Genomic DNA, 24,660 nt, shown 5'->3' on the forward strand with positions numbered 1-24,660 from the left:
ACAGGAATGGGGGAAAGAAATACAGTAGAAGAAGAATGGTTAGCTTTGAGGGATGAAGTAGTGAAGGCAGCAGAGGATCAAGTAGGTAAAAAGACGAGGCCTAGTAGAAATCCTTGGGTAACAGAAGAAATATTGAATTTAATTGATGAAAGGGGAAAATATAGAAATGAAGTAAATGAAGCGGGCAAAAAGGAATACAAACGTCTCAAAAATGAGATCAACAGGAAGTGCAAAATGGCTAAGCAGGGATGGCTAGAGGACAAATGTAAGGATGTAGAGGCTTATCTCACTAGGGGTAAGATAGATACTGCCTACAGGAAAATTAAAGAGACCTTTGTAGATAAGAGAACCATTTGCATGAATATCAAGAGCTCAGATGGAAACCCAGTTCTAAGCAAAGAAGGTATTAAAATCCATGGAGAAGAAATAAAAACTTTGAGCTTTGCCGATGACATTGTAATTCTGTCAGAGACAGCAAAGGACTTGGAAGAGCAGTTGAATGGAATGGACAGCATCTTGAAAGGAGAATATAAGATGAACATCAACAAAAGCAAAATGAGGATAATGGAATGTAGTCGAATTAAGGTGGGTGATGCTGAGGGAATTAGATTAGGAAATGAGACACTTAAAGTAGTAAAGGAGTTCTGCTATTTGGGGAGCAAAATAACTGATGATGGTCGAAGTAGAGAGGATATAAAATGTAGACTGGCAATGGCAAGGAAAGCGTTTCTGAAGAAGAGAAATTTGTTAATATCGAGTATAGATTTAAGTGTCAAGAAGTCATTTCTGAAAGTATTTGTATGGAGTGTAGCCATGTATGGAAGTGAAACATGGACGATAAATAGTTTGGACAAGAAGAGAATAGAAGCTTTCGAAATGTGGTGTTACAGAAGAATGCTGAAGATTAGATGGGTAGATCACATAACTAATGAGGAAGTATTGAATAGGATTGGGGAGAAGAGAAGTTTGTGGCACAACTTGACCAGAAGAAGGGATTGGTTGGTAGGACATGTTCTGAGGCATCAAGGGATCACCAATTTAGTATTGGAGGGCAGTGTGGAGGGTAAAAATCGTAGAGGGAGACCAAGAGATGAATACACTAAGTAGATTCAGAAGGATGTTGGTTGCAGTAGGTACTGGGAGATGAAGAAGCTTGCACAGGATAGAGTAGCATGGAGAGCTGCATCAAACCAGTCTCAGTACTGAAGACCACAACAACAGGGATGTCTTTCAAATTTACGACAGAGAGATATGGAGTTTATTTATGGCAAATGTGATGGTAATGCTACGGGTGCAGTAAACGAATATCGTGTATGTTATCCAATTCGGAGGATTATAAATGCATGAACCATTAATGGAGTATTTTGAATGTTCCGGGAGACAGGTTCTCTACCTAGCATTCATAATCATTACGAGCACTCGATATGTAACGACAACAATAAAATAAATGGATATCGTGCTTTACTTTAGCCTCATACAGTTTGCATTGGCTTCATATTAGCGAAGTTGCTAAATTTCAGGCAAAATCTTTTATTAGCCGTAACTCCGTAACCAAACATTTGCGGACCTATGTTTGTATGAACTTTTTTCTTTAGTTTTGCTTGTAGAATAACATATTAAAATATTGCATATCTTCGAGAATCACCCTGTAGACAACAGTTGTCAAGATGTTGGAAAGAAGACTGTGCCGTGCTGAACATTTGAACGGAAAGTATGTTCAGTGAGCAGGGACCTATGTTAATCACTGATACAGTTCAGCCTTTTGAAACTACCGTTCTTCCGGAATATAGCCACAATGTAGCTGATGGAACTCCTTGCAGGCATCACAACCCATCTCTCACCTAGCAGCCAGAGTTCCTAATTGAACCCATTGCTTCAACAAGTTTTTTAAACAACGATTACTCTGCGTGGTTGCTCAGTATCACTCAGTGCCATCCACAAAACAAGTTCCTACTGTGGTACTGCAACCTAGTCCTCGGACTGAAAATTATTAGTCTTTAGCAAAAGTAAGTAGAAGTAGCATGGAAAAACCTTAGAGCGTTGCATTAACAGCCGGGGTGGGGTGGGGGGGGGGGGGGGGGTCGCAGCCAGTGTGGCGAAATGTGGATCTCAATAACAGACATACCAGTGGATTGCATAGCAAGGCTAGCTGAGCTCAGCAGTAAACGGTGCCACACAATAGTAACTGTGTAGCAAGTGGGGCAGTGTCATCACACCAGGGTGAGCCTCTCGTTTTGGTAATGAGACTAGGTGCCACGTTTTAGTGAAACAAATGGGCAACAGAAGCATATAAATAAGGCAGGGAGTACTTCTCATGACCAGAACCCAGCAGTACCACCACCACCACCAAGATTCCTGTGTGATGTCGGACAGCAATATGACTGGGCTCCACCAGCTACAGCCATGGGTTCGTGACTGGGCTATGCCTGTGATCTACCCAAAGTCCTTCAAGGGACTTTGTGTCACCATTTTTCTGTCAATGCCTAGTGGAACTTGGTGCCACAGTACCAGCCGCCAGCCGACTCCTGTCTGAGGACAGTGGGTTGAACCTCGCACACAGCGAACTAGGCACGCTGCTACCGAGAGGCCGTCTACTGAGTGGGACGACATTGCAGTGCAACATGATGTGCCACTGATGCCAATGACCATGGCTTACACAGGCTGCCAGCCTCAGTAATATGATGCACCAGCTCAGCGGCACAGGCTGAAGCCACCACCCATTCAATCATCCCCAGCAAGGGTCAATGGGAAGAGGTGTGCCTGCCTCACTATGCCATGTATCAAAATCATTAAAAGTTCTTTACAACTGTTAATAGTGTCTGCCAACGGACCACCTTGTCTCTTTAACTGTCCCTCTACCGGTTCACTATCAACACCAGACAATTAGATAAACTGTGAAGCTATTGCTGACTGTATAAAGATAATCGGTTTAATGAGGGCTTCCATGACTGGATGACTTTGCTGCTGGTAAACCTCTCAGGGGGTAAGGTAGTGGTCAACAAAATTCTTCTGTTCCTAACATTTTGAGTTGGCTGGCCTAACTTTTATGAAAATCAACATGATTGAGTGCTGGTTCCTGTACACCAATTTTGACACACCTTTGAACTCCAGGCGGTAAAGAACAAAATGATGATCCAAGACGAAACTGTAATAAAGTTTAAGACCAAACAAGTTTCACTTTATTCTAAAGAATCTTCAATGGTCACTGTAATAATATAGTTTTTTTTCTCTCATGATTTTGTTTTCTAGGATCATGAACAATTCACAAGCTTTAATTTACTAATACAAACAGTATTAACTCTTGTTCCATAAAATTTCGGACATGCAGCCACATAAATTTAAGCTTCCTCTTCTAATATTTTGGCTGAATACCGTCCAGCCATCTTCAGAGAGAGCCAAGGTGACTAATGTACCAGCACTCGCTCCATCCTCAACCGAGGTGTAAAAGGATGCTGAACGGTATTCCGCCAAAATATTACAAGAAGAAGCTGGATTTATGTGGCTGCATGCCCAAAATTTTATGGAACGTTCTTTACGCTGCAAACACATGAAGATGCACGTCAGTAAGTTTCCTTTAATTTACGTCTATGGTCACAAACTTTTTGTTAACAGATTACCGGTTTCGGTCTATAATGACCATCATCAGATCTGTTTTATAAAAACAAAGTCCTAATGTCTTGCAGTCATTGTGGCATTGTCAAATGTTAAATGCAGAATCAGCATCAGCGTCATCAAATACATATAAATAACATCATATGCATGAGTCATGTCAGTGCCACTGACTAGAATACCAAAGCAATAACTCCACACAGAAATGTGTAAAGGAGGGGTTCACACTGGCATGTACCAAAAATGTGGCATTTACCAATTCTAGTGTACTAGCTGTGATGCTCTGTACACTCCAGCTCATCATCAAAGAATTTCTCCCAGAAACTAGCAAAGCTATCATTTTCTTTTGTGTGTGCCTGGCGATGACTCAACACTTCTGCTACGTGACAAATAGTTCAATTTTTTTTATTTTTTATTTTTTCTTCTTTTTGTCTACAGAAAGAGATCACTGTCAACTGTGTGTTAAATTATCATGGACAAGATAATTTTCAAAATATAATTATATTATCTTGTTAAAATCCTTCTGAGTGTACATCTCCTGCCACATTAACCTGTAAAGTACTGAAAATACTAATCTAACTGAGATTCTGGCTGTGTCAAAGTAGCCATCCTTGGAGTATAGAGTTAATTTGAATCTGTTGTGTTGATGTTTCAGTATACAATGTTTTTCCAACTGTGTTACAACTCCACCAACAGCAGTTTATGCTCTGGGAGAGGATGCTGCAATACAGCCAAAATGTCAGTTACCCCAACAGTACTCTAGTATTTATATACTTTATATCTTTTACTACTTGATAGGACAGTAAACCCAAAATGATTTATAAAAGATGTACACCAATTGTAGACACACATATATTGGTAAACATCTTGTAAAATGGTTGTGCGATATCTAATTCAACAACATCACCACTATAGCACAAAAAATACAAGACATTTTGACGTACCATATAGATAATGCTTAAAATGTATTATTTCGAAACAAATTTGTTTACTTACATCTAATTCTATTTCAAGTTTATTAATTTCATCAGTTCCATTATTCAGCTTTTCCAGTTCAATCTAGAAAGGGAGCAGAAAAAAGGAAATTATCAATTACATAAGAATTCACTCATGCTAACATGCCCACATTTATTTATAACATACGTATTTGCATACACTGCAAAATTACAATTACTATATATGGAATAACACATTCTAAATCTTGTTGGAATGTAAACTCCTCCTTTAATGGTTATACATGACTGAACATTATGCTCATGGCAATAGGCTATCTTCAGAAAACAATGTATTGTTAATTAATTTTTATTGTTATATTATAAGCTAAAACCCCCACAACGACAGTAACCAGTTGTTTCCCCACCACCACATATGCTGTTACCTAGTTTTGTTTACATAACTTTCTCTTACCTGCAATTTTATTTTTATGTTTAGAGTGCTAACCTCCATTACTATGAGTTTAAACTGACAGCTGTGTTATTGTGGTCAATTTATTACACTGGTGTTTGAGTTCTGAGGAAATGAACTCAATGCATTATGTATTCCCTCTGTCAGTTACACTGAATTTCCTAAATCATACACAAACTGGGTGAAACATACATGTCTTCTTCTTATCCTATCACTTTACAACATATTTTGCCTTTTCTTCTAACTTTCAAACTTTAATCATACAATTTTTGGTCACTACAGCTAGTTTTTCAGGACCAGCAGCATAAGAAGTTTGTATTACAGCAGTAATAAAAAACCTGTAGGTCCATCACCGCTAGCCTTCCCATTTTCACTGATGATGTGACTATCAGGTCTGGGAGAAGTTGTAATGGAATATGTGACAATATGCTTATTTTGCAACTCAACTAATTTCCCACATTCAAAGTCCCGCAAAAGTGAGGGACGGCATGCATCACAGATTGCAAGGCAAGGATATAACATTAATCACTGGGGCTGCAGCAGTGATGTTAATGTGTTTTGTCAAGCATGTTGATACATATACTATGAGGAGAAGTTAGTTACAGAACAACACAGACTGATGAATTAACTGCTCAAGAAAGTAAATTAATCTTTTGGAAGATACGAATCTGGTTAACATGTTTTAAAACTTAAAAAACATGAACGAAAATGAAGGCATAATCACAAAAATGCAAAAACATTTACAAGCTAATTTCTTCCCTCATAATGTGTGCAGGTTTATTGATCATGGAACATAACTTGCAGATAAGTGGTGTGGTGTTGACCTACCACAGAAATGGGGTCATTCCATGGTAACTCGTGTTACAAAGTAATGTTTGTATTATAAGTTTTGGACAATTAACAGAAGGAAATACTTCTATCAAATATTTTTTATACCTCAAAACATACTTCATACAGAATGCTCTATAAACCTATAGCACAATAATTGTTACATTACTATATTTATAAAACCAAATCTTACAATTATTCTTGGTAAGTCATGTTACATTTGCAAGAAATAGCTTTTGCTTATGATAAAGAAAATACAAAGTCTGCTCTGTTTTATGTGAACATTTCTTGTAAGTTTTACACACACATTTAATCTTGCAACATATGGCAACTCATGTTACATTGTCACAGATCACAGTCAAACTTGAAATAACCACGGGAATTAACAACACTTGGAGTGTTCACTTTTCTGACAAGCTTGTCATTAGTATAGCATATCTCATTTTTAATTTCAGGCCACATCCAAAACTTCCCATCTTTCTTCATAACATCAACTTTAAACTCACCACTTTCAATTTTCGTAACATACCAGGAAAATATGAATTGTCATATTTTACCACCACCCAGTCATCTACTTGTATATCTAGTGATTTTTCTGTTCTGTTGGTGTCTTCCTCTGAAGCTGATGAAATGGTGTGTCCTACAACTTCATTATTATAGTTCCAAGTGATGAATTTTTGAAATGTTCAAGAAAGGCTTGCAGTTCTTGATTAAAGTTGAGAGATGTAGTTTTTTGCTTCTTTGGCTAAAGTCTTCTTCATCCGTAAGAACTGCTGTCGCATATTAAGAAGAATTCAATATTGCTTTTCTAAAATCTGTTGCATTGTTTACAACACATTTCCTACTTTTCACGAGACCAAACGGCGTTTGACAGCCACAATTCCATCCACTGGCCCCTTTCATGACAAGTTGCAAAGTGCTTCCATGTAATTCTTTTGGTATGACTCTTACTTAGAACTTTTGTAGCCTCTACAATATATCTGTTTTTAAACTGGGAATCAGGACTATCTGATCAGATTGTAACTTCTCTAATATTTTTTGGTAGTTCTTCAAGAAGTCTATCAACGTAGGGGATGACAGTGTTTTTTGTGAGGTCCATATTAACAGATATCAAAATGTAGGGGTGAGAAGTACCAGAATGCCAAACATGGCAGTAAAAATACTAATTTCATTCTGCTGCCAATGTGCGCTTTGAATTTCATCTTGACTTGTAAAATTTTTAGAAAAATCGATTTGCATCCTGGCAGTAAGCATCACAGAAGGCAGTGATTCCTTATCACTCTGATAGTTCTTTGATTGTTCTCTTAAAGTAGCAGTGCTCTAAAAATTTAGGTCCCATGGTAAGAATATGATCAACAAGATCCTGTAATTAACCTTCTTCCTCTACTTTCAAAATTCTGCCACACTTACCATTTCACACCGTAATCTTATACACTAGTACATAAATCAGGAAATTTAACTGCCAATAAATCTTTACATTTCATGCACTTTCCCAACCGACAATTGGCTACAGATTCTGCACATTGAAAAAATTCTGGCTAGTTACTGGTGTACTTAGGTATTTGAGGTACTATGCAATGAAGAGAGTTAATAGCACATATGAAATTCTCGTGATATCTGCAGACACACATGTTGTGTGGAAGTTCATTGGCAAGCATGACATGTTTGGGTCTTAATTCTGCGAATTTACTTTTACCAATTACTTTGCCATTTTCTTCACAAAACAGTGCATGGGCTTCTTTCAAAGAAAACATCAAGTGTCGTACTTGCAACTTACTCTTACCTTTCTCATCTTTTGGTCACAACTCCTTTGCTTCTTTGCATCCAGGGGCCTATCTGCTAATGTCATCCCTTTCATAGAATTTGCTTCACTGCACTTATTATTTCATTACTTATTCTTTTGTTTCTTCTTCTAACAACACATTTTTGTTTTCTGGATAATGCTGGAAGTACACGTTTCACTTCTGATATGGCTTTTCCCAATGAAGCACTATTTTTATATGGTGCAGAGGCAGAACTACTTGGTGTAGCTGAAAATGCTTCCTTTAGCTGGTTCCTGTACTTCGCAAATCTTTCTCTAACATTCTGTTTCCTGTTGGCAGCAATCCTTTCTTGTTCTCTTTTACTTAAAACATTTTTCCTGTTCCTGCTTCTTTTTCCTGAATTTTTTCATAGTTTCCTTGTGTTTGATTTTATACTCTTCATATCTGCCTTCATTGTTCAATTTCTGCCTACTTCTTATCTTTTCAGCAGCACTTAAAAGGCACTCTGCAAAAATTCCAAATTGTAGCCTATTAAAGTTGAAATAGTTATTCCCTATGGGATTTTATGTGGCACACGGAGACAAATATACATTAAATATGTTGAAATATATTGTTAGTTGTGGTGTGTGTAATTCAGAACCAATCTGATTGTTCAAAATTATAAGTAATCCTAAAAAAAAAAAAAAAAAAAAAAAAAAAAAAAAAAAAAAAAAAAAAAAAAAAAAAAAAAAATTATGGTAACTAACGTCACATAAATAAAGGTGACTCATGTTACGTGAATTAAATATCCTATACCAGGAGAAGTCTTCCAGGAAGAAATTTATTTGAGACACGAAATTATCAGGTACACTTGTGTGAAGGACAGCATGGCATATAAGTTTCTATACTATAATGTATTTTGTGAAAATCTTAAAAAAAATGGCATTTGGTAACTCATGGTACACATTTTGGGTTTCGTTATATAATTGTTTTTGTATTTATCATGCTTAAATTGTTTGCTCTAAATATATACCAAAAAGAAGTCATGCACTTTAAAGTGATATATAAACCATAAAGAATTATTATAATTTTCATGATTTTTTTCTTACCATGAAATTGATCAAATGACATGTTCCACATCATAACGGCTACCGTACTGTGCGACTGATCAATGGAACATGTAACTAACTAACTCTTCTGCATGAAGAAACTAAACAATATAGTGTTCAAAACAATGGCTCCCACGAGTAAACAACAAGTTTTGGAGGGGAAAATCAATCTTTGACAACAAAATTGAACGACCAACCTACATATGTAATAGGGGAAAAACTCCAACAGAAAAATCAATTTTTAGATAATGATTACTCGTTTACATGGAATGACCCAAAGGATTATCCGACACCACAACATGAAATTATTTTCAAATACATACACAGAAGATTTAACTCTTTAAAGTTTTATTTCTGCAAGTTTTCCCTGTTCTAAACTATGGAAGAGACTAAATGCACAACCAGCACTTCTCACTATTATTATCAGGCGAGATAGATGTTTCTAATAACAACTTGATATTATGTAAAAGTACTGTGCTAGACCAACAAATTGATACTGCTGAAATATGTTGCTTTTTACTAATGCAAGTTAAAAATGAAACAATTTCCGAAAGCAGATAACATGCAAAATTACAGGAACCCTGGAGGCAAACAGTGCCACTATACTGAGGAACACCATCATTCACCCCGCCTCTCTCTCTCTCTCTCACACAAAAAAATACCTCACATTATCTTGATTAATTAAACAGACCACAATGTAAAAAAAATGTAACGATTATTATCATACGCTAAAGAATATTCAGCACACAGACGTAATACGGATGATAACCAGTTCTAACAAACTTAGTTCTACGGGTAAAATGTATTTCACTTAGCACGATTAATTCTGCCAAGCTGCCACAGGCCGCAAAAAATATGCTTCATTCATTGTGTAGGAAAGTAAATGACACACCTGTATTCGCGGATCCAGTTCTGCATCACCACTGTCATCAGGAACATGGCAGGGTCGTTCCATGACCTACAACGAGCGCCTCTGAAATTTCTATACTCAGCCATATGAATGATTCGTCTCCCACTTATCTAATCAGTAGAATTCCAAGCTTAACGAACTGCTTCCGCATTCTGACAAGTGCGTGACGTATATAAATTGCATTAATCACTCAAAACAATAGAGGTATTGTTACTCTAATGTCATTAATCACTTCGCTGTCAGAGATACTATTTTCAAGTTTCAAGAGATTCTATTTACAAAGAGCGCAGACAATTTCGCAGATGCCTTTGGCTATGTGCATTCTATAAATTATCTATGATCTAGCTTTTGCTGTTTCTGGATAGTATAAATTTTATTTACAGCACATGAAGAAAAAGTCTTTGGATACGAAAGATACTGTGCACTCTTCGTTAAGAATTTCCTCGCCAAAAAAACAGTCGCGTCTTCGGAGGAATTTCTAGTAGTTTTAAGTGGCCAAAGGCGCCAGGCCTGGATGAAGACTTCAGGGCATGGGCATGAGGCGCGGTAGTAGGAAGGCGCGGGGACTTCTCAAAAAACTATCAAATGATCCAACTAAGGGAAACCAGCACGTAACTTTTTATTAAATGGCAAAGCTTACCAAAAAAATATAGCACCTAGGTCTAGAGCCGAAAGTAAACACGGAAAGAAAAATAACGAGTAAGGTTTATAATTTTCTGTGGAAGCAATAAAAGAGGCCATAAGTGATTTGAAAACAGGAAAAGCTACTGAACTTGCCAATATCAGGATTGAACTAATTACAAATCTGTCCGAAAATACCATAAAGTGGTTACTGAACCTTTTCAATTGCTGCTGATGGCCTGCAAAAATTCCCAGAATATGGAGCCACACCAAGGTCATCGCAATTCTTAAACATATGAAGGACCCAAATAACTCAAAGAATTATCGACCAATATCGTCGTCACTTTCCGCTACTGACACTTTTTGAAAGGTTAACAATGAACAGAATATGTGGATATATTGACAGTCCTTTCAATGACTGGCTCTCAACCTCACTCAATTTACTGGTGACGGTTTTGAGAGGATGCTCCCAACAGGTGTAGTGTTCATTGACCTAACTGTAGCACTCTACACTGTAAACTTGAAAACCCTCATCTCTTCAGTACCTCGACGGCAAACAGTGACAGACTAGTAGAAATTCTTAGGACACTGCTGTTTAATAGAAGATTCCTCGCCGAATTCTAACGAAAGAGAAGCAGATGTAGAAATCAGAAGAACGGGTTGCCACAAGGTAGTGTGCCGTAGCCATTGCTATTTAACATACACTCCTGGAAATTGAAATAAGAACACCGTCAATTCATTGTCCCAGGAAGGGGAAACTTTATTGACACATTCCTGGGGTCAGATACATCACATGATCACACTGACAGAACCACAGGCACATAGACACAGGCAACAGAGCATGCACAATGTCGGCACTAGTACAGTGTATATCCACCTTTCGCAGCAATGCAGGCTGCTATTCTCCCATGGAGACGATCGTAGAGATGCTGGATGTAGTCCTGTGGAACAGCTTGCCATGCCATTTCCACCTGGCGCCTCAGTTGGACCAGCGTTCGTGCTGGACGTGCAGACCACGTGAGACGACGCTTCATCCAGTCCCAAACATGCTCAATGGGGGACAGATCCGGAGATCTTGCTGGCCAGGGTAGTTGACTTACACCTTCTAGAGCACGTTGGGTGGCACGGGATACATGCGGACGTGCATTGTCCTGTTGGAACAGCAAGTTCCCTTGCCGGTCTAGGAATGGTAGAACGATGGGTTCGATGACGGTTTGGATGTACCGTGCACTATTCAGTGTCCCCTCGACGATCACCAGTGGTGTACGGCCAGTGTAGGAGATCGCTCCCCACACCATGATACCGGGTGTTGGCCCTGTGTGCCTCGGTCGTATGCAGTCCTGATTGTGGCGCTCACCTGCACGGCGCCAAACACGCATACGACCATCATTGGCACCAAGGCAGAAGCGACTCTCATCGCTGAAGACGACACGTCTCCATTCGTCCCTCCATTCACGCCTGTCGCGACACCACTGGAGGCGGGCTGCACGATGTTGGGGCGTGAGCGGAAGACGGCCTAACGGTGTGCGGGACCGTAGCCCAGCTTCATGGAGACGGTTGCGAATGGTCCTCGCCGATACCCCAGGAGCAACCGTGTCCCTAATTTGCTGGGAAGTGGCGGTGCGGTCCCCTACGGCACTGCGTAGGATCCTACGGTCTTGGCGTGCATCCGTGCGTCGCTGCGGTCCGGTCCCAGGTCGACGGCCACGTGCACCTTCCGCCGACCACTGGCGACAACATCGATGTACTGTGGAGACCTCACGCCCCACGTGTTGAGCAATTCGGCGGTACGTCCACCTGGCCTCCCGCATGCCCACTATACGCCCTCGCTCAAAGTCCGTCAACTGCACATACGGTTCACGTCCACGCTGTCGCGGCATGCTACCAGTGTTAAAGACTGTGATGGAGCTCCGTATGCCACGGCAAACTGGCTGACACTGACGGCGGCGGTGCACAAATGCTGCGCAGCTAGCGCCATTCGACGGCCAACACCGCGGTTCCTGGTGTGTCCGCTGTGCCGTGCGTGTGATCATTGCTTGTACAGCCCTCTCGCAGTGTCCGGAGCAAGTATGGTGGGTCTGACACACTGGTGTCAATGTGTTCTTTTTTCCATTTCCAGGAGTGTACATACCATTGACAAACCTGTCGGCGGAAGAATCGAACCTTTTATTTATGGAGATGATAGAGCAATTGCATACCAATCATAATTTTGTAATGAAATTGAAAATGGCCTGGGTGAAGACTTCACAACATTCACAAACTACCACAGATGCAATCACTTAAAACCAAATTCCAGTAAAACACAAGTGCGTTTTTCACCTGAACACCTGGGAGGCGGGGAAGGAGCTTAATACCATATGGAATGGTACATACCTGAACAACTATCCCCATCCATCCATCCTATCTCGGCCTCATTCTCGAAGGAACTTCAACATATATTGAGATAACAAAAGCTAAAATACAAATACTTAATGGCATACAGAACAAACTGACATTTGAAAGTGTGGCGCTAACTCGAACATACTCCTTTCCACAGTACTCGCTGTTCGGTTGCTGAGTTCATGAAATATATCATCACATTAGTAAAATAGAATCGATCCCAAACGATATCTGCAGGAAGATAACTGGCTTCCTGAAATCTATTAGAGTGGATCATTTATATTCATGATCGAGTATTGCCCCACCAAATGTTAAAGATCATCCCTGAGCTTGAAGGAAGGAACAAACAGATGAATGACCAGCTCCACCCACTACACAACCATCAACCCATGCCCAAAAGGCTTAAATCTAGACGAAGTTTCATATGTTCAGTGCAACTAATGGAAAATTGCATAAAATCATTATTGCAAGAAGAATACCCTGAAGCCCTTATCATAGATGGAGCTCCACACCAGGGCTCCCACCTAGGCTGACAATCCTGGAAAACGTTGAACTGACTTTGCACAGGCACAGAGCGATCAAAACAACTTATGAAAAAGTGGCTCTACACAGACAATGACAAGTGTGAGTGCGAATATGAAGAGAACCCCCTGAAATATATCAAGACAGCTGTAGCTTAGACTGACTGGGTGAGCGAATTATATCTTACATTTTTATTATGTAGTTCTGCATTTGACTAGTATGTTTTTATATGAACATACCTATTTTGCATTTTAAATTACATACATGGCTTTTTTTCAGTTTCTATATGTTATATGACATAGTTCGTACACAAATAAATAATCATAAAAAATCAGTAAAGCGTACATACTAACAGGTTTTTCAGCAAAATGCAGTGTTAAAAAAACTATATGCATGTCATTTTTCTATAGACAGCAATAAATGAAATATCAGCTTGGTTTTAACGTCTTGTTAATGTGAAAGGAGAGAGTGATTATGGTACTGGAGAAAAAAATGGCTACTGCCGTTTTTCAACTATGTGACCGTGTGAATCATAACATTTATTTACTTATTGCTTATGTAGCTTGACCAGATTAAGGCTTCAACACCTTCTCTGATCCAACCAGGAGAAATACATAACAAATACACTACCAAAAAATTCACATAATAATAATAATAATAATAATAACAGTAATCATAATTGATAATAGACACTAATAATGATAAAAATCGAACCAATAACACTAACAGTAATTGAGATTAATAATAACAATGATAACAGTATCAAGGGCATTAAGAAAGATATAGTTTAGTTTAGCACATCTGAATCCATGTTTAGTATTACAGAGGTAGAAGGAATAGAGAAAGAGGAGACTTATATGACAGTGACAGTGGCTATTAGGAAAGGACAGAATTAAAATAAAGAACTCTGCCAAAATGAGGGAGGGAAATGTTGTGGGAGAGTGGGGGATTGATGAGAGTGACTGCTGACTAGTATATGGGAGAGATGGTTATGTGATAGAAGGTGGGCCATTAACTGTCTTTGGAAGTTTGGAAGCAATTTAATTTCTCTAATATATTGAAGAAAATTGTCCCAAAGTCATGTTCCTGATACAGACAAGATTTAGAGAACATGGCAGTACTACATGATGGTAACAAGAGAATTTTGCTTTGTCGAGAATGAGTATTTCTGCTGTGCTGTTCAGATAGTAGTGTAAGAGTTGAAGATGTAAAAGATGGAATACAATGACTGAGAAGATAATAGAGCAAACATAGAGTATGATAGTTTCTACACCTGTTGGCATATAGGCATGATAACTGTTCTTGGGTAGGAGTGATATGGTTGTAATAGCATATGTCACAAATGTATCACACACAAACAATCATCTCCATTTCTAGCCTGTATGAGCTTTTGTATGAAAGTCCTTGGAGAATGACGTCATTATAGTGAAGAATTTTTGTAATGAGCGAAGTGACACTGACACTTTCTTGCAAACTGCAGTTGGGTGTTCAGTCCCATCTAAGTGGTGCTCCACGATTATCCCCAAGTTCCTTACAGAAGAAGGGAAGGTTACTTCTGTGCTGTTTAGAATTAAGGATGGAAGAAATTCTCTGAACTACATGGTAATAAGTGTTTTGTGAGCGACTAAGAATGCTTACATTTTAGATGGGTTAAGTTCCAAACCTCGTATGTTCTGCGCCCACTCAGCTAATGCAAGTAAATGAGAGTTTATGCACTGGTTGGCAATGGTTATTGGACTTTCAGTTAGATATAGCTAAAGTTTGTCAGTGCATAGCTGATTTTTGCAGTGGACAGTATAGTTGACACATCACTAACACATAATGAGAAAAGTATTGCGAGCAGTATTGATCCTCATGTGACTCCTGATTCTACATCCCTCTGCTCTTAATTTTAGTTCCAATCCTTACACACTGTTGGTGGGATGGTAGGTACGAGTGGAAACACTATATAGCACTCGAAGATAAAAATTTGGCTTTGAGTTTCGCAATTAGAATAGCAATATCAACATGTTGAAAGTTTTCTGAAATCCAAAAAGCACAAAGTGGTTGGCTGTTGTTTGTCCATAGGTTATTGCAGTTTGTCTGTCATTTTTATAAGAGCGATCGTTATGCTGCGATTCTGCTGGTTACAAGACTGGTACTGATATGAAAGGTTGTTTGATGTTAAATAATTAAGAAGCTGTTTGTGGACTATGTATTCTGAAGCCTTGGATAATGCTGGTGAAATGCAAATGGGCCTGTGGTTGGAAGGTTGTTTGACAAATTCCTTCTTGTCTAATGGTTGTATGAGTACCTGCTTCCAGGCTGTTTGGAAGATGCTGGCGGTCTGAGAATGTTAGAAAATGTTTGTTCTTTTGGGCTATAGTGACTCGACAATAGAATTTTAATCATTAGCATTGTTTTATTATCGTACTCTGCAGCTGACAAGCGAATATGAACAATGGACTTCTTTAAAGTGTTAGGTGTTATCGGCTGCAGAAAAGTTTTTTCGTTTGTGCCAAGCACTGGTTCTTTAATGGGGCTGACGTTTTGCACCCTTGTGCACTGGTAAAGTAGAGATTTAGACATGGCGAATTAGTCAGTTAAATCCCCAATAGGAACTAGCAATTCAGCCGCAGATTTATATTAGCCTATTCCTAGATCTCGTAGATTTTTCCACCGGACGGTGGCTCTGTGAAAGTTTGTGAGTGGTCTTACCTGAGTTTTACATTTCTCGCAGATTGACTAAATCGGTTGTGTAGTTGCTTGTAGGTGAGATGGTTATTAGAAGTAGTGCAGATTTTCTCCTTAGTCTTAGCATTTTTTAGATGAGCATGTTTGCCATATGTATTACTGAGGGTCTCAGTGAAATTAGATATTTCATCTTATATTGGAGTTATTTAATGCCATTGTCTGCCAAGAAATACTGTTGCTATTTATTTTTATTTATTTATTTATTTATTTAGCGCCCATATTATAACATTCATGATATTGGACTTCAAGGTACAAAACAGTATAAAATATTACATATTTACATCACGCACAAAATCTTATCATTGGTATCACATCTTTATACAAAACCTTTATTCTGCTTAATTTTATTATAAAATTATATACATACATACAGATAGAATAAAAGCTAGCGAAGCCCCTTGGTTGATTTTACTTAAACTATTAAATACCAGTACATTAGTTAACTAGGAATAGTAACATATGGAACAATAGCTAGGTGCATAATTAGATAAATACATGTACAAAAGAAGTTTGGTTATATCTAGGAATGGTTGATAATTATGAACTGTTGTTTAGAGAATTATGAAGCAGACCTACAGATTTGAGCGATATTCCAGGCATTCATTAATGCTGTAGAAGCTGTTGTTTATTAGTAGGTTTTTTAGTTCTTTTTTTAATGTATTAATGTTTGGTATTTTTTGATGCTATCTGGCAATGCACTGTACATAATTTTTTGTTTGTAAACAGCAATGTCCTGATATATTGATATTCTGTGCACATCCCTATGACAGTCATCCCTGTTCCTTGTCTGATAATTGTGGATCTCACTATTCAAAGCTGAAACTTGGTGGCTTTTAATGAAGAAGATGCTTTCAAATATAAATATAGATGGTAAGGTCACGATTTTTAATTCCTTAAAGATACCTCTAAATGGTGCTCTGTAGGGAACATCACTTATTAATCTTACAGTTTTTTTTGAGCTTAAAAGACTGCTTTGCAAAAGAGGTATTTCCCCAGAACACTATACCATTCTTCAGTAGACTATGCATACATGTGTAATAAGCACTTAACATATGTAACAGTACTTGCTAAATTTTTTTAAGCATTTCTACTTGTTTTTCCCATCTTAGATGCTCATCCACCAATAATCCTAAAAATATTATGTGATTCTTTTGCTGAATTTGGCTATTCGATACTGTGAATTTTACATTGGTCCTACTTTTGTTCCTTATGTGGTTGAAGTTCATCCATAGAGTTTTCTTGTCATTGACACTTAGACAGTTATATTTAAGCCATTTTTCTGCCACTTCTGCTGTTTTGTCGATTTTTTGCTGCATCTCATAATCATTCTTTCCTTTTATAATGAAGCTGGTATCATCAGCAAATAATATGGTACCAGCTGTTGAAAACTGCTGTGGTAGATCATCAATTAAAATCAAGAATACTAATAGTCCCAATACTGAGCCCTGGGGCACCCCATAACTAACATTTTTATGTTCAGAATGGTTCACATTGCCATCCTGAGAAACTTGTACTCTGATGAGTTAAATATGACGTGAACCACTCATAGGAAATACCACGGCCACCATAATTATAAAGTTTTAGCAACAGTAGATTATGATTTATAAGATCAAACGCTTTGGAAAGGTCCAAAACCAACCCACAGATCAGTTCCTTGTCCTCAATAGGTTTGTAAAGAAGTTTTAGGAATGTGAAGAGAGCCGTTTGTGTAGATTTGCCGTTTTGAAACCATTCTGTGCATTTACAAGAATTTTATTTATATTCAGGAAGTCTAGCAATCTGCCATACATTATTATTTCAATTATTTTCGAAAATGCAGATAATAATGATGACATCAACTGTAAATTGAGACATATTCATATACTTAAAATCTCTGAAAGTTGGCACTTACGGTTTTTTCTTTGCGCACTGCAACTAGTAGGTCACGAATATTACATTATGAGTGGACAAGCCAGGTACAGAGATCTGATCTGTGAAAATTACTGTATTGGGAAATTTGGTTGCGGACATATCGATGAACATATGACTGTCTGCCATATGGTGAGTACGCCCAAGTGGAATCATTGCAAGATTTGAGCAGGAAAGTGTGTGAGTGAAGTTTGACACAGAAGGACTATTGTTTAGAAAATTTATATTCATACCTCTAGCTACAAGTATGTCTTCATACAGAGCATCTAAATTTGAGAGAGCAGATTCAAACGTAGAGCCCTCAACTTTAGGCAGATCCATATATCACACAAATGAGACACTTTCTGCTGAGAGGTTTAATTTCTATGAACAAGTATTTAGGCTGTTTGTCCTCGTTTTTAGACATGAGAATGAGCTTAGGGAACATTTTTATGCCTATATATACTGCCGTATAGCCCCCTCATCTGTTACACCTGTCATGTCTCAGAAAAATGTAACCATCTAGACTTACAGAATTGGAAGAGATACTCTTCTCTTAGACAGAAGTATGACATGAATGCTGAGATCCTGAATTATGAAGTGGAAATCAGTCAGGCGGGCTGATAATGACTACACATTTGCAAGGGGGTATGATGGAGAGCTATCATGAGTCACCTCTACTATAAGATGGCAGGTAGGGGGGACTACTGTACCTGTAAAAGGGATGGCCTAACTTCTTGCAGAATGTGGGAGTGTGGGAGGGGAGGGGAGAAAAGGGCATACGGAGGCGAAAGTGGGTAGTTAGTTGTCTGAGAACAGAGGCCAGGGAAGAGAGGGATTTTTAAAAGTCAGGTACACTTGTCTGACAGCATTTGAAACCTGAAGGAGCTTAGTTTTCTACAGATTGATAAAACATGGTGACAAAGTGAACCATGTATGAAACTATGAGAAAATGGTGATAAAGGAGTGATTATACTGAACATAATAATGTAAAAGGAAACAGTAAGAGCAACAGAGAAGCAGTGTATCAAAGATTATGTTACTAGTGAATAAAATGATGATTACATAGTAAATTAATCACCTGAATATTCTCCTAGATATTTTCCTCGAAAAACTCAGGTTTTATCGAATTGATGTTACAGACAACCAACAGATAATATCACACCTGACCAAAACAATACGGAATTATATACTTAATAATTCAACCAATACGAACAGGGGAGATTCTTCTGAATGTAATGATATCACATATGAGATTCAATAAAGCTCGATCTTAGGTCCACTATTGATTCTCATATGTGTAAAGTACCTTTGAACAAACATACAACAAGCAAAATTAGTTATTTTTGCAAATGTCACTAGTGTTGTAATTAGGCCTAAAATACATATGTTTTGTGAACAGGCTGACTCTTATTTAAAAAAAAAAGGCACAACATATTCAGTTTTGTACCTCTAGAGGTACTACACTAACAGTTAGAGTAACACACAGAGAGAGGAAATAATAACTAGTGTGGAAGGTTCAAAAATGTTAAGTGTCCATATAGATAACAACTTAAACTGCAAAACAAAACTTTTGAAACTTTCAAATAATTTAGTTCAGTTACATTTGCACTTAAGATCATTGCAACATTTTGAGAACAAATAAATCAGTAAGTTGACATACTCTGTGTGTTTCCATTCAGCAATGTCATATAGAATAATAATCTGGGATAACTCATCTTTAAGAACAATAGTCATCATTGTTCAAAAACGTGCTCACCATGACCACATAATAGACATCTGTTCAAGGAGATTGGCATTTTTACAACTGTTTTATAGTATATCTTTCAGTCATAAAGTTTGTTGTAAATAATTCACTTCAGATTGAAAGAAACAATGATGTACACATTTACAATATCAGGAGAAAAAATAGAATGTATTATGAATATGAAGGATGTCTTTAGTGCAAAAAAAGGGGTATAATGCGTCAACCAAAATTTTTGACACAGAGAAATTAAATTTGAAAAGAAAGTGAAAACGTTACCCCTTGACAATTCCCTCTATTGTGTAGAATAATTTCTGCTTTTGTAATGTTTAACAGGTGATAGGCAGAATAACTAATTCACAATCTGTATAAAAAATTTGCAAATAGTCATCATGTAGTCAAATTTTGAATATGTAATGTCAGTGTGAAATGACTCATTCCATATCATTATGATTAACTGTTCAAATGATCAGTTGAACACAAAACTAACTAACTTAAGAAACTACCTGAGCATTATGTTAACAGAATCTTCCATCGTTTTTGGTAGAACAAGATTATAATAAACGAAAAGCACCAGTTTGCTTTTGTTCTATGATATTACTTTTATTTTGTTAACTGGTTTTCGGTTTACAAGGCCATCTTCAGACTTTTACTGAGTATTGTCACCAAAGAAGTTACAGTTTTTGCAAACAACATTTGAAAATGTCTAGACTGAAACAGAAACATACAGTAAGTAACATCTTTGACAGTGTGATGGTAATGCAATGAAAAAGTAAAAAATTGAACAGTAAATAAATAACAATGGAGCAGACAGGAAAACTTTTAACACAATGAGAACAGCATACCTACATAACACTTCCTATTAATAAACAAAACTAATAAAATAAAATTAGTACTAGACAAGGTTACATCAGGAGGTATCAAACATGGAGAGTGATACACAAACCAATTAAAAGAAGAAACAGTTATCAGTGTAACTACAGAATACATAAGAAACTTAAGCAATATCTATAAGGTAAACATAAATAAATAAATGCAGGAAAATGGAGGCGTTTGAAGGAACATACAGCAAATGCAATCTTTGAGAGTATGGTGGTACTGCATTTTAACATTAACATTATATTCAAAATGGTGGCTATGTAACAGTTTGCAATAAATAAATGAAAAAAGTAAAAAATGAACACTATTTGATGAGACAACTACAGGAGGTGATAAACATGGACAGTAATATAAGTACCAGTTAAAAGAAAGCCTTAACTATTGAATCTACAGTCTGTATGGAATACAAAGACAACTTCGATAAAGCAAAAGAACTTAATGAATGCAAGAACATGGGAATATGTAGGAACAGACAGTGTGGGAAGTAATGAACAACAGAGATGATTATACGAAGTTTAGGAGAGGGGAAGTGTTGAGCTGTGTCTGGTCATTTAGGATTAGATTTGGACTGTGAGTAAGATGTTTGTTAATTTCCAGGGCTTCCAGCAGGTTGAGTTTATGGCCTTTGTCTGCTAAGTGAAGTACACGGAACACTGACTGGTAGTTGTGACCCTCACTCAGTACATGCTCAGCAAATGCAGAGTCAGAATTCTGCAGCCTCCACCTGGGTTCATGTTCAGCCAGCCTAGTTGCTATGTCTCTGCGTGACTGACCGATGTAAAATTCGTCACAATCAGAACAGGTGATTTTGTATACATCACTGTTGGCTAATAACTGGATCTTATCTTTGCTATTAAAAACACACTGGGCTGTCGTGTTCTTAACACAGTACGAAAGCCTATACTTGCAGGCTATTCAGTGCTTTGGATACAATCTGTGATACCTCACTTACAAATGGTAGTGTACACGATTTCTTGCAGACAGTGGATGGGGAAGCAGGTGGGACATAGAGGAGAGGTATAATTTTCAGCTATTGTTTCCTGTGCAAGATGTGGTCAATAAGAACTGGACTGCAGTCATTGGCTGTGGCAATAAATTTTATTGTATCTAACTCTGCTTTAAAATCATCTCTGGACATGGGGATAGATATGAGACGGTGTGCCATTCAACAGAAAGCTGCATGTTTGTGAGCTATGGGATGTTGTGAGCAAAAAGATATTTTGGGTCTGTAGTTATAGTTTTTCTATAAATTTTAAAATAATGTGTGTGTGTGTGTGTGTGTGTGTGTGGTGTCAATGGTGAGATCTAAGAAGTTTATGGATTTGTTACCAATCTCCGTTGTGAAGTGAGTATTTTTATGTTGACTGTTTAGGTTTTTCAAAAATGTGTTGACTTGTCTTGTAGTACCAGTCCATGTACACAGGACATATATAAACCAGTATTTGATATTTGCTCTCAAAGGTTCTGTTTTTAGAAAATTTTGTTGAGAATGGTCCATAAACATTTCAGCCAACAGTGGACTAAGAGGGGAACCCACAGGTAAGCCATCTAATTGTTTATAAAGAGTCCCTTGGAACAGGAAATATTTCTGTGCCAAGCATGTCTGAGTGGCTGGCCTCAAATCATTCAATTCCACAGGATTGACATTAGACTTGTGCATCAGCTCTGTCAGAATATCAATGCATTCTACCACTGGTATGTTGAAAAAAAACTGCAGACATCAAAGGATACTAATTTAACACTGTGTGAGACAGATATACCTTTTAACTTATTTACTAGTTCCACAGAGTTTGAAATACCATGCTTTGGTTTGAATTTAATCTTGCTCTTAATTAGTACATCCAGTTTACTAGCTAGTTTGTAAGATGGAGCAGTGAATTATGATGCAACTGGACGAATTGGAACATCTCGTTTATGCAGTTTAGGAAGCCCATACATTCTAGGAGGCACCAGGTTCATATTAGTTGACCGTTTTGCTTCAAACTCAGATAATATGCTTTTGCATGAACTGATTGCATATTTAACATCCTCTTTGAATAATTTAGTACGGTCTTTAGGAAGGACTTGTAAGCCTGTGGTTTTCAGGATATCATTAACTTTATCTACATAATCACATTACTTCTCTTCCAATGTTGTTTGCAAACATTGTAACTTCTTTGGTGACAATACTCAATAGATGTCTGCAGATGGCCTTGTAAGCCAAAAACCGGTTAAACCAATAAAAGTAATATTGTAGAACAAAAGCAAACTGGTGCTTTTCATTTATTATCTGTGCATTCAGTTCACGATTTTCACATAAATGAAGGAAAACTTCACTGAGATTAGTATTAGTTATCAGATGTTTGATTGACATGAATTTTATTTGATATGATTTATCTACATTTTATTGGATGGACCAAGTTTCTCTTATGTCTTTATGTTTGCACTGCATATAACAATTTCAAACAAAGAAACTGCAAATATGATAGTGATATTATATAAATTTACCTGTAGATTTCTATTAAGGACTCAAATACACTCCTGGAAATGGAAAAAAGAACACATTGACACCAGTGTGTCAGACCCACCATACTTGCTCCGGACACTGAGAGAGGGCTGTACAAGCAATGATTACACGCACGGCACAGCGGACACACCAGGAACCGCGGTGTTGGCCGTCGAATGGCGCTAGCTGTGCAGCATTTGTGCACCGCCGCCGTCAGTGTCAGCCAGTTTGCCGTGGCATACGGAGCTCCATCGCAGTCTTTAACGCTGGTAGCATGCCGCAACAGCGTGGACGTGAACCGTATGTGCAGTTGACGGACTTTGAGCGAGGGCGTATAGTGGGCATGCGGGAGGCCGGGTGGACGTACCGCCGAATTGCTCAACACGTGGGGCGTGAGGTCTCCACAGTACATCGATGTTGTCGCCAGTGGTCGGCGGAAGGTGCACGTGCCCGTCGACCTGGGACCAGACGGCAGCGACGCACAGATGCACGCCAAGACCGTAGGATCCTACGCAGTGCCGTAGGGGACCGCACCGCCACTTCCCAGCAAATTAGGGACACGGTTGCTCCTGGGGTATCGGCGAGGACCATTCGCAACCGTCTCCATGAAGCTGGGCTACGGTCCCGCACACCGTTAGGCCGTCTTCCGCTCACGCCCCAACATCGTGCAGCCCGCCTCCAGTGGTGTCGCGACAGGCGTGAATGGAGGGACGAATGGAGACGTGTCGTCTTCAGCGATGAGAGTCGCTTCTGCCTTGGTGCCAATGATGGTCGTATGCGTGTTTGGCGCCGTGCAGGTGAGCGCCACAATCAGGACTGCATACGACCGAGGCACACAGGGCCAACACCCGGCATCATGGTGTGGGGAGCGATCTCCTACACTGGCCGTACACCACTGGTGATCGTCGAGGGGACACTAAATAGTGCACGGTACATCCAAACCGTCATCGAACCCATCGTTTTACCATTCCTAGACCGGCAAGGGAACTTGTTGTTCCAACAGGACAATGCACGTCCGCATGTATCCCGTGCCACCCAACGTGCTCTAGAAGGTGTAAGTCAACTACCCTGGCCAGCAAGATCTCCGGATCTGTCCCCCATTGAGCATGTTTGGGACTGGATGAAGCGTCGTCTCACGCGGTCTGCACGTCCAGCACGAACGCTGGTCCAACTGAGGCGCCAGGTGGAAATGGCATGGCAAGCCGTTCCACAGGACTACATCCAGCATCTCTACGATCGTCTCCATGGGAGAATAGCAGCCTGCATTGCTGCGAAAGGTGGATATACACTGTACTAGTGCCGACATTGTGCATGCTCTGTTGCCTGTGTCTATGTGCCTGTGGTTCTGTCAGTTTGATCATGTGATGTATCTGACCCCAGGAATGTGTCAATAAAGTTTCCCCTTCCTGGGACAATGAATTCACGGTGTTCTTATTTCAATTTCCAGAAGTGTAGATACTTTTTCACATGGGCCCTACAGCACAGACATGCAAAACATTCCGTACAAATAATACTTTATATGTATATGGAATTTTAGATTCAGTTCTTAACATTATTTAAATGCAATATTTCACTCAGGTGACAACAATACATAATGTACAAATAATAAAATTTATCACCTAATTTAAATACAGTATACATCCCTATAAATACAAATATTTTACACTAAATAATCTTTAAGAAGTTATGGGATGTTTAATGGCACATCTGCAGGATGGGTAAAAATGTAGCTATAACTTGAGAATATAAATAAAGAATTACTTAAGATATTAATTAGTATAAGCGGTTGTACTGATTGTGGCGTGCAA

At 38.5% G+C, this 24,660-nt stretch overlaps 1 protein-coding gene across 1 annotated transcript in view; it reads right to left on the bottom strand.

Annotated features, from left to right (window-relative positions):
• Positions 1–9,841, bottom strand: part of LOC126174906 (SH3 domain-binding protein 5 homolog) — a 106,110-nt gene extending 96,269 nt beyond the window's left edge. Inside the window, exons 1-2 of the mRNA XM_049921338.1 lie at positions 9,585–9,841; positions 4,606–4,668 (exon numbers count right to left, since the gene is read on the bottom strand). Coding sequence (XP_049777295.1) covers positions 4,606–4,668; positions 9,585–9,647 — 126 coding nt within the window. The 5' untranslated portion in view covers positions 9,648–9,841. The remainder of the gene's footprint in view (positions 1–4,605; positions 4,669–9,584) is intronic.
• Between the last annotated feature and the right edge of the window lie 14,819 nt (positions 9,842–24,660).

This window comes from Schistocerca cancellata, chromosome 3, assembly GCF_023864275.1.
Source record: "Schistocerca cancellata isolate TAMUIC-IGC-003103 chromosome 3, iqSchCanc2.1, whole genome shotgun sequence".
Lineage (NCBI taxonomy): Eukaryota > Metazoa > Arthropoda > Insecta > Orthoptera > Acrididae > Schistocerca > Schistocerca cancellata.